Genomic DNA, 12,320 nt, shown 5'->3' on the forward strand with positions numbered 1-12,320 from the left:
TGTGGGTTTTTTTGTTCTCCTTTATAGTTGTTATTGATGTTTTTATAGTTGTTTGTTTTGTTTGCATAAGAAAGTATTGTGTTAATTACAAGGTAGGATATGCTTTATCTAATATCTGAAATCAAAACATTCCGACATAATGTGCAGTATATTGCATAGTAAGGGACGTTACTCTAGCAACCTTCTTTCACGATTATCTGTCACATTTATGTTTAACATCCAAACAGATGACTGATATATCAGTGTTTTCTAATTAAACAGAGAAAACATTTTCAGTAAAACATTCCACTAATTGCAGTGTTAAGCTTTTTAACATGAAACAGGAATCTGTGTTTAACGATATCTCATCATAGATTAAACTTTTGCTGTTTTCCGACAAACATATAGTTATTTTGACACTTCGTAGAGAGATTGAGAGAAACCTCCCTGTCACCTCACAGGCTACTCTTATCAAATAGTAGCATGGGATATTTTATATGTATTTTCCTAAAAATAGAGCAGCACATACCACGGTCTTTGATGAACAAGTCGTGGGACATAGGAATTGGTTGGGAAGGAAATAAAAGGGCAGGCTTGTTTAAAGTATTCGACTTATGTTTTATTACATACTTAAACGAATTGATTCTTAAGTCTTGTTTCGACTTCGGATAATTCCAAATTCTTAAATCTTGTTTTTTTATTAGACCGCCAAGTGCTGCCACAGGTGGATCAACTGGAAGGGGTGACTATTGAAGGAGGGTCCACAACTCGAACAAGTGGAGGTGCAGACAGTGGATTATTAGCAAGACATTTCAGTTCCAGGAAAAAACGTTCTGCTAACGCGACACAGGGAATTACGTATCCAACCAATCGAAGTGGGAGAAAGTTGATTTCTCGAATGCCGAAGGATCAGCAAAAACCAAAACTTCAGCCTATGCTTGCCTCGCCTAAACCAAAAAACTATGAACGTGCAAATACACTCACGTGGGCTAAATATGCTCATGGTCAAGTAAAATATATTAACAGAAAAACAATTAAGAGGTTAAAGAAAAACTGGCTTAGAATAAAGAATATATCCAAACAGAAACGACTAAAGAGATCTCCGATTAAGGGTCCATATGATCAGGTTTCCTTTGATTCCATAATGCGGATATTCCGGCACAAGGCAAGCGTTACGGCGCAGAACTGCCTCACCAAACCAAAGAACTTGTTGTACCTGGCGGGAGATGTGGGTTACGGGTTCGACAGCCAGTTTGAGGCAGAAGGAAGAACAGCTTTACGACTGGCTCACTTTGTGAGTAACTTTCTTCAGAATACGTCGCCAAATGACAACTTTGGGACTCTGCGGGGAGGTGGGCGTCTGCATATGGAACATCTGTTTGGAGAAGTGCTCGCTAATGTCATGGCCAACCACAAGATTGTATCTAGCGGCATATTCTGGGACACTCATCAGTTTGTAAACCAAGATGATTCTACCAGGGAATTCTTTGGTCCTTTGGCTTATAAACAAAAAGGCAGTTTCTACACCATAGATTCTGCTGGACTATCCTCTCGTTATATAGATGAAGATTGGTATACAAGGTCTAAATCCAGATGGTCCACAAACATTGAAAAGCTGGATACTTACAAGCTGAGACCTCTAGTTAGGTCTAATCCAGAAGGAACCAGTTCCGTCCAGTTTGAGTATTTCCCAATGAGCTACAAGGCACCAGCATACAAAGATGGCTTCTGGACTCGACCGACATTTAAATGTGATGGTCGCGTGGACGAGTGGGTTCTCACCTACGTCGTTCCCTTCTTTGGTCTGGATGGGCTCAAAAAGAAGATCCAGTTTAAGTATGGCTACACATTTTTTGTTGCACGTTATTACCTTTTTGTGTTAAGTAGCTTTACTATATTATTCGACAATAAGTAACCGATAAACTGAAAAATAATAATTAGAAATTAAAAAACAACAGCAAAATCCCCCCAAAAACCCCGAAAAAACAAACGCACAAAAATAAATGTATAACAAATAACAAGACGATATAAATGTAAAAAGACACTGATGTTTTCAAGAAGCATGCTTAGCAATATGTACATGGATGACTCCGTATGTTTGTAAACCCTGTCATTCTGTTTTTCAGTCACGCGTGCTTACCATCAGAATGAACATACGTTTGTTATTCTATTTCTTACCAGAGAGGGACTAGTGAAATACTTGTGAATTTTGGGGATTACATCGGTATAAACACTAATACAATAAACATAAATAACACAGATACTTATTCTTAGTCTTCGTCATATTTCTATGTAATCATCTGGAGTCGACGACAAAATATATATTTTGGTGACAAAAGTGTGGTGGAGTCTTTTATATTCCACCCAGAATTAATTAAAAATTTAAAAAAAAAAAATTGATTTCTATACAGTTTTAAAATATATTTACCTTGATTTTTATGTTGTATTGTACTTTTTTCCACATCTCCTTACACTGTGGTTTCACATAATTATATACTTTTTATTATAAATAATCATATTCATGTACTTACCTTTTTTGACACCCAGTAGCCGATGTGTAAGTTTGTGCTGGGGTGTCGTTAAACATTCATCCATTCATGCATTCATCTTATTTCTAGGGGTGTGGTAACGGTGGATGTTCCTCTGAACTTGTTGGAGATTGACCAGTGTCCGAGTCCCTTCTACATGGCAAACGCCTTCAAGAACACCGCGAGGTGCGACCAGCTCTCCACAAAGGTGAAACAATGAATAACTTTGAGATTTAGATTATCCCTTTACATATACGTGGAAAGTTCGTTTTGTTTTGTTTTGTTTAATGACTCAACTAGAACACATTGATCTAGTCCTTGATTAAAACCCGGTCAATTTTGTTTCATTAGCACCAAGGTGCTTAATTATATCCACACTCCCACAGGTAGGACAACATATACCTAGACATTTGATATACCAGTCGTGGGACATAGGTGATAACGGGGCCCACACACCTCACGCATGCGCTATGTCCTTTGCACTAAACCCCGCCCTCCATAAATAAAGTCTTTACACCACGGCTTTCAGATCAAATACAGATGTATATCAGAATATATAAAACGTTTCAGTTTAACATTAAATTCCACACACATCAAAAAGATATACTTATAAACGTATGTTTAAAATGTAACATTGAAATGTGCGCTAAAACGTGTGTCACATTTTCGTTGTCAGCAAATAATTGTTGAATTCCAAGACCGTATCTAGTCGGAAATGATTAGACAATTGGTAGGCAGTAAAACAGAGTGTTTCTCCAGATATACCCGTTAATTACGGGCTGTATTTACAATGTAACATTGATTTATTAATCCGCAGTCTTCTTAAAGGGACATTCCTGAGTTTGCTGCAATTTTTAAGATAGTATCGACTAACAGACTTTTTAACGCTTGTAATTACATATCAAATATATTTTTCTGCGTAAAATATTAGTCGCTGTATATAAAATGTGTTTCTGATCGTAATAATATTTCTGCTAGGTTAAATTTTATTTTATTTCCTAAAATATTGTTTTTTCGTACGTACGAAATTATTTGATGACAAAATCTAGTTTGGGCTTCTGAGAAATATTAAGACGACCAGAAACACATTGAATATACAGACACTGATATTCTAAACAAGAAAATATATTTAATATGTAAGTTTAATCGTAGAACTATTTTATTAGTCGGAAATATCTTACAATGCAGCAAACTTTACAGAAAGAAAGGTTTAATTTAACGACGCACTCAACACGTTTCATTTACGGTTATATGGCGTCGGACATATGGTTAAGAACCACACAGATATTGAGAGAGGAAACCCGCTGTCGTCACTTCATGGGTTACTCTGTTTCGATTAGCAGCATGGGATCTTTTATATGCATCATCCCGCAGACAGGTTCGTACATACCACGGCCTTTGTTACACAAGTCGTGGTGCACTGGCTGGAACGAGAAATAGCCCAATGGGCCCACCGACGGGGATCGATCCCACACCGACCGAGCATCGAGCGAGCGCTCCCTGGGTGAATGATTATAGAAAGAAAGAAGTGTTTTATTTAACGACAAACTCAATTTTTTTTATTTACGGTTATATGGAAAGAAAGAAAGAAATGTTTTATTTAACAACGCACTCAACACATTTTATTTACTGGTTATATGGCGTCAGACATATGGTTATGGATCACATAAATATTAAGAGAGGAAACCCGCTGTCGCCACTTCATGGGCTACTCTTTTCGATTAGCAGCAAGGGCTCTTTTATATGCACCATCCCACAGACAGGGTAGTACATACCACGGCCTTTTATATACCAGTCGTGGTGCAGTGGCTGGAACGAGAAATAGCCCAATGGACCCACCGACGGGGATCGATCCCAGACCGACCGCGCATCGGGCGAGCGCTTTGCCACTGGGCTACGTCCCGCCCCACGAATGATTATAGAGTATTCCACATCAAAATATAAATACAGTTCTGAATTGATTTTCAGTGCCGGAAGCAGAACGGTTTCCTGTTCATGCGCGGTGCGTATCGCTGCGACTGTCGTCAGGGGTTTGAGTATCCACACGCAGACGGCAAGTTCTGGATCGAGGGATCTCTGTTAGAGTTGGAATGGGAAAAACAGCAAAGAGGTTTATACAGCAGGTCAGTACATTTCGTTGATATTACGCACCTAGATCCTTCAGTAATAAACTGCAAACCTGACCTCACAAAGTGAGTTCAAACTAGTATAAAAGTTATTTCTAATTATTATGGAAACAATTATTGGCGTAGAGTCGTAGGCAGTGCTTTGAATCATTGAGACATAAGCACATTAATATCTAGGAAACAACCGTTTGCTATTATCATTAATCCTGTCTGTTTCCGGCAACGTGCTGAAAAAACTAGGTAGGGTAGGTTGGGGTTGTTTGTTTTTTATTTTGTTTATATGTCTTCCTGTGCGGTCTCTATTAATAATAATAATAATATAATAATTATTATGCTTTGCTTTATATTTGCAGATTTGACTTATTAAAATGTCGGATATCTGGTGCTGGAAGTCCTTCCGTACATCTGATTATCATGTTATTAAGCACGTGGATTTCGTTAACGTTGCCCTACGTTATGACGTCACCAGTGTTACTTTATATCACCTGGCAAACGTGGACGTTTTGAAGATCTCATAATGCATGTCGATATGTAGTGTCCTGAATTGTAATCTTTGATTTTACGTTTAATAAAGTCTATCCTGAATAAAACAAAGGGATGTCAGTTTTACACCATTTCACCACATCAGCATCCATTAGGTGCAATAAAAACTCAATGTGTCAACTGATGGGATTTGAACTCACCGCAGTGAGTAGCGTTGTATTTCTCTCGATTCGGCTACTGGGTTTCAAACATAGGTAACAGATAGTCAATTCCCAAACGGGCATATGGTATTTCTCTGTGGAATTTGAGAAAGAAAGAAAGAAATGTTTTATTTAACGACGCACTCAACACATTTTATTTATTGTTATATGGCGTCAGACATATGGTTAAGGACCACACAGATTTTGAGAGGAAACCCGCTGTCGCCACATGGGCTACTATTTCCGATTAGCAGCAAGGGATCTTTTATTTGCGCTTCCCACAGCCAGGATAGCACAAACCATGACCTTTGTTGAACCAGTTATGGATGACTGGTCGGTGCAAGTGGTTTACACCTACCCATTGAGCCTTGCGGAGCACTCACTCAGGGTTTGGTGTCGGTATCTGGATTCGGTGAAGTAAAATTTTAAGTACGGGGGTGTGTCACAAGTCAAGGGTACTAAAATAAGAACCATATTATATTTTAGAACATTTATTGTAAATACTTGGGTAATTGAGAATATATTGTTGAACTGTGTGTCATAGCTTGCTAAGGCAAACTATATTTTTATACTGTAATCACTAGCAGAGGTGTTTGTAAAGAACTTGGGCTTGGGCTTACATTGGTGAACACTTTTGGTTGTGAGTGAAGAATGCATAGTGGGGATATAGTTGGGAGATGTAATGAGTTGTGGGCAGTCACATAACGTTCTTGAGAGAGAAACTGTGTGTTAAGATATTGTGAAATATTTTATTCTGTATAACTCTGGGTTGATGACAACCGTAAGTAGATTTGTTTGTTTGTTGTATAACTGTGGTATACTATTGTGTATATGTGTTAGTAGTTGTATGTAACGTCATTGCAAAACAAAAGTCTTAAGTAAATCTGATTTATGTAATATTTAAGACACTTGTGAAGTGCGGACATTATATTAAGAGAAACTTGTCTAACATCTGATATGGTAATATAAATATTACATGGTTTTGATTAGGGTATATTGTATTTCAGTGTATTTGTGTATTGGGTCCTGGTGATGACGAACGTAGATGATGTATTCTGGGAGTTGGCGAAGAGTGAGTCTGGTGAATGGCGGTGGTGATAATGGTGAACAGAGAAGATGATCAGTGAATGATCGTGACGACGGTGTCAATGATTTTGGCGAACGACGAAGGTGATCTGTGAATGATCCTGACAAAGAGTGTTGATGATTCGGGTGAATGATGGTGGTAATACTGGTGAATGGAGGAGATGATCAGTGAAGGATCGTGATGAGGGTACCAATGATTATGGTGAACTGAGATGATCAGTGAATGACCGTGACGAGGGGGTTAGTGATTCTGGTGAACGACAGGGGTATTAATAGTAAACGACAACGGTGATCAGTGAATGATCATTATGAGGTGTGATGATTCTAGTGAATGATAATAATGATAATGGGGAATGGTGAAGATGATCAGTGAATGATCATGACAAGGATGACGATGAGGGTGACTTATGATGATGAATTGTGAAATGTGATGAATAGTGGAAGACAGACATTTTAGTATTATTTTGTGGTTAAAAGATTTTTACTCTATTTAATATTGATTCATAGTTTAATTTACATGTGATATATGTTACATGCGTGATAGTGCAATATGTATTGGTTGGGAGGGAAGTGTTATGTAAATAAATGTGTATGAATGATTCCTGAGTTGTCGTCTTGTTTCTTTTGGGATCCGAACCCAGTACCTACCAGCCTGTTGACCGATGGCCTAACCACGACGCCACTGAGGCCGGTCCTATGGAATTCGAGAGTCGTTTACAAAGGAAACACGATATCACCACACATGTTACACTTTTCGATTGCTAGCAGTGTTTATATGCACTTCCAAACAGAGCTTCACATACCACCGGCGAGAGGGAAAATGGCCTGTTGGGTATAATGATGGGTTCGATCCCAGAAACTGTTGCTCTTCATCTGAATGCTATGTTACACACACACACACACACACACACACACACACACACACACACATATATGTGTATATATCTGTGTGTGTGTGAGTGTATGTGTGCGTGCGTGTATATATATATACTCTGTCAAAAAAGAAACGCATAGGCGAAATAGTCATGGAATTATCTCTTTAATACAAAGTGGCATAATTTCGTTATTTATGATCGTATCAAAGTCAAATTTGACATGGATATGTGATAATGTTCTTCCTATGGACTGACGGCAGTGGAAGCGTTTTCGTCACCAAACAGCGTCGCACGAGGCGCTGAAATCAGTACCTTGTGACCACCAGCAGCAGCAATCGCTGCGCGACATCTCCTTGGCATAGACTGAATGAGTCTCTGAATCAGGGCACGTGGAATCCTAGCCCATTCTTTCTGCAGTGCATGTGACAGTTGCGTGAGCGTCTGAGGCTCCGGATCACACTGGCGTACATGTCTGTCCAGTTCGTCCCATAGATGTTCAATGGGGTTGAGATCTGGCGAGCTTGATGGCCATGGCAGCACATTAATGTTCTCATTATGTAGGAAATCCATTGTTACACGTCATTGTCCTGCTAAAAGAGTTCCCTCTGTCGATCCAAAATGGGAAGCATGTGACCGCGAAGAATTTCATCACGGTAGTGTACAACTGCCAGGTTGCCTTGTACGAACACAAGCTCACTTCTGCCGGTGCATGAGATGGATCCCCACATCATGACACTCCCTCCACCGAATCTGTCAACTTGGGCGACGCAGTTGTTGGCAAAACGTTCATTGCGGCGTCTGTAAACACGTTGTCGTCCATCACGTCGTTGTAGAAGGAAACGTGACTCGTCGCTGAACCATACTCGACGCCAGTTTCCCCAAGTTCCACCCATGTACATTCGTGCACCAGCGAACACGTAAATATCGATGTTGACGTCGCAGGACGGGGCCAACATACGGCTCCTAGCCCGTAAACCAGCTTCTCGAAGTCGGTTCCGAATGGTTTGTGCAGACACACTTCTCAAACGAGGTATGCGTCCAGCAGTATTGGTTGCTGTGGCAGTTCGGTGACTCAAGTGCAGAACCCGGATGTAGCGATCTTATGCTGCAGTTGCTATGCGAGGTCTTCCATTTCTGGGCCGGTCTTCAGCTGATTGAAACTGCTGGTATCTGTCCCAGAGACGTGAAATGGTGCTCTGATGGACGTTCATGTGGCGTGCGACTTCTGACTGCGATTCACCTAACTGGAGACGGATTATTGCAATGTTTCGATTTGGTAGGCTTAGTCTTGGCATCTTATAACTCATCAACGTTGAAATGGAAATGAGGCATTATTGCGAGCATTGTAGCTTTAAATACCCATCACTACCCCAATCTTTTCCTCGAGTTTCACGTGCATTCGCCAAAATCTGACCATTTCACGCCGATTTCCTGCAATTGTTGCATAACGTGCCACTACGTGCGTTAAATTTGTTTTAGGTTGCATTTGGACATGCTGCCCCATTCCAAGAACATTAACAAACATGGTCATTCTGCAACATTGTAAAAAAAAAACCGCGATATTTTGTAAAATCAAACACTTTTCTTCTTTCCCTATTACCTATGCGTTTCTTTTTTCACAGAGTATATATATATATATATATATATATATATATATATATATATATATATATATATATATATACTCTTCAAAAAAAGAAACGCAAAAGGGTACAAATGGGTTATAACTCCGATTTTATGTTTCCTACCGGTTCATGCTTTGTGAATATAAGGTCATTGCATGTCCCAAACACATTCCCACGGTTACATTCGATAAAACGCAGCTACTGTACAATAAAGTTCCAAAATGTGAATATTCGCAAAAACGCAGCCACGTGCAAACCATGTCAACACTGCACGTGCGTTGTCTGCACGTGCAACATGAACACCGACAGTATAAAAGTGCAGGGTGTTCGCTTGCCTGGCCTCTGTATCTGGCCGACAGTTGACAATCCAGGACATGCCACGTCTCAGTGAACCGCAGAGAAACAATGCCATCGGCCGACTAGACGCAGGCGAATCCAGAACGGCCGTTGCCAGGGCATTCCATGTGTCCCCAAGCACCATCTCCAGACTGTGGGACCGTTACCAGCAACATGGATCAACACGTGACCTCCCTAGATCCGGTCGACCACGGGTCACTACCCCCGGGCAGGACCGCTACATCCGGGTACGCCACCTTCGGGAACGATTGACTACTGCCACCTCCACAGCCGCAGCAATACCAAGTTTGCGCAGGATATCCGACCAGACCGTACGGAACCGCCTACGTGAGGTAGGAATTCGTGCCAGACGTCCAGTTAGAGGTGTCATCTTAACACCACAACACCGTCGACTCCGACTGCAGTGGTGCCAGATTCATCGACAATGGCCTCAACTGCGATGGAGACAGGTGTGGTTCAGTGACGAGTCCCGATTTCTGCTCCGACGTCATGATGGAAGATGTCGCGTGTATAGGCGTCGTGGTGAACGTTATGCGGCAAACTGCGTGCAGGAAGTGGACAGATTCGGCGGGGGGTAGTGTCATGGTGTGGGCAGCCATCTCACACACTGGCAGAACTGACCTGGTCCACGTGCAGGGCAACCTGAATGCACAGGGCTACATTGACCAGATCCTCCGGCCACACATCGTTCCAGTTATGGCCAACGCCAACGCAGTGTTCCAACATGACAACGCCAGGCCTCACACAGCACGTCTCACAACGGCTTTCCTACAGAACAACAACATTAATGTCCTTCCTTGGCCATCGATATCACCGGATTTGAACCCAATTGAGCATCTATGGGACGAGTTGGACCGACGCCTCCGACAGCGACAACCACAGCCCCAGACCCTGCCCGAGCTGGCAGCAGCCTTGCAGGCCGAGTGGGCCACCATCCCCCGGGACGTCATCCGTACTCTGGTTGCTTCAATGGGCAGGCGGTGCCAGGCAGTTGTCAACACACGCGGAGGCCACACCCGGTATTGACTCCAGATGACCTTGACCTTGGTGGTGTGTCCTATCACTTACCCACAATGGACTAGAGTGAATTGTGAACAATCCTGCAACATTTGGTAATTATCGGACTCACCATTCAATAATTAAATCAATTCTCCAAATGTTACGACAATGTGGTTTTGCGTTTCTTCTTTTGAAGAGTATATATATATATATATATTATCACGACCAAAACTGTTGGGATAACTGACTTATACCCCACTTAAGGTCGAGTTAATTATTATATTAGTTCTATGGCAAATAAAATCAATAACTAGAAAGTAGTAAATAACGAAATAAAAATAACGTGGACCAGACGTCGTGAGCCTCACATTTTGTTCTGGAGCAGTGAAACTGTCTATTTCGGTTGTTCGTGTCGGTAGGGCTACACTGGTATCGGGATATATTAAAACTCTGGGACGTAGTTTATATGTCTCGAGATGGGAATAGTATGCAGAACTAAGTACTATAATGCTATTTCCGAGAACATTTTTATATTTAGATCGTCTAAAAAACCCTTTTATGATATGAAGAACTAGAAATAGTATTTAATGATTTTAACAGGCGTATAGTGCTGTAAATATCTTAAGGGAACTATTGTGAATAAGTCCGCATGTGTAATTAGAAGGCTCTTTCTATTGGTTGAAATATTACGAAAACATAATTTGAACTTTATTATGTGCAAGTGATAAGTGTCACCAAGCAAAACCATTTTTGTCTTATTTTGTAACGGCGAATTGTGAAACACGCTGTCGTGCATATGAAAATAAGCCAGCGAGTACAAAAAGAAGGCCAGAATGGAGATGTTTTTGTTTAGTTAAATGGATTTCAATTTCTGTGTATTTTAATTTGGACAATCAAGAAGATTTTAAATTCTAACTGCAGGAGGAGAAATGTTTTTGGAGACAGTTACGCTGCTGATTCCCTCAGGAACGTCTAAGAACATTTGGTGTTGTATAATACTGGTTATGACCGCAGGACGTGTACCACAAGGGGAAAATTCGTCTACCCCCCCCCCCCTCCCCCCCCCCCCCCCCCCCAATATGGTTACCTAAAGACTTTAGTCAAGTCTTGAAGGATTTGAAAGACAATGCGTCGCAACCGAACATCGCAAGTGTGAACGAGATGGAAAGTGTTAGTAACGGTCGCGCAGTCGTGCGCTTCTCCAAATGTGAACGTGCTCATCAAAATATAAGAGAAACAACGAAAAATCTTCCGGATTTCAATGTAAATTATGACAATAAAAGTTCATTGTATTATTCATAATTATTGTTTGTTTTTTGTTTTGTTATAAATACAGGTGTAGTTAAATGAAAAGTGTATGTGTCTTTTTATTTTATTTGCAAACATATTTTATTTTACAAAGAACAAAAGAATTGGGCACAAGTTTGACAACTTACGAGGCCCTCTTCTATATGCATACAATATACTTGGCGACCTGTATTACATAGCTGTAAATATAAACTACATGTATACATTCAAGGATATTACAATACACCTACACTTTTAACAAAAGAAACCATGACAACGAGACCGGAAGTGGGGTATAACAGATCTTCGTTTTGGAAAACCTAGGAGTGCTCAAAATGCTTACGAAGGGGGTGGAAATCGCACTTCTCAAAATGCAGAGGAGGGAAAAATCGCAACCCTCAAAATAATCAGAATTAGAGGCAAGAGACCGAGAGATATTGCACCCATGAACATGATTAACTTTGAGGAGTAATGATTTCAAAATTAAATATCTTAAGAGTTAATGTTTTGTGCTTTCAAAATAAATATCCTAATTTAACTAATATGATGGTTGTTCTCAAATATGAAGGAATGGGCTATTGCAGTCTTACACAAGAAAACGAAACACCATGAACACAACATTTATCGATTTCGTATGTATTATATGCGTATCATGTTGCATTAAAACTTTGAATCATGATAATCTGTTGACTATTTATGAATAAAGAATTGAAACTGATTTGTCTGTGCTTATTCTGCTTTATTTAAAACAAATACAATAATTTAGTCTTCATCG

At 40.4% G+C, this 12,320-nt stretch overlaps 1 protein-coding gene and 1 long non-coding RNA gene across 2 annotated transcripts; both read left to right on the plus strand.

The window, feature by feature from the left end:
- The first annotated feature begins 1,123 nt into the window (after positions 1–1,123).
- On the plus strand, positions 1,124–5,140 carry LOC121389271. Its single transcript, XM_041520869.1, has 4 exons — positions 1,124–1,815; positions 2,598–2,715; positions 4,476–4,630; positions 4,987–5,140. Exons 1-4 carry the CDS (start codon positions 1,124–1,126, stop codon positions 5,138–5,140), a joined length of 1,119 nt encoding a protein of 372 aa, XP_041376803.1.
- Positions 5,141–5,755: 615 nt separating this feature from the next.
- Positions 5,756–7,001, plus strand: LOC121389532. The gene is made up of 2 exons (XR_005960079.1): positions 5,756–6,097; positions 6,324–7,001. It is a non-coding gene; the product is annotated as an uncharacterized LOC121389532 (long non-coding RNA).
- Positions 7,002–12,320: the final 5,319 nt, after the last annotated feature.

The sequence above is a fragment of the Gigantopelta aegis genome, chromosome 14, assembly GCF_016097555.1.
Source record: "Gigantopelta aegis isolate Gae_Host chromosome 14, Gae_host_genome, whole genome shotgun sequence".
NCBI lineage: Eukaryota > Metazoa > Mollusca > Gastropoda > Neomphalida > Peltospiridae > Gigantopelta > Gigantopelta aegis.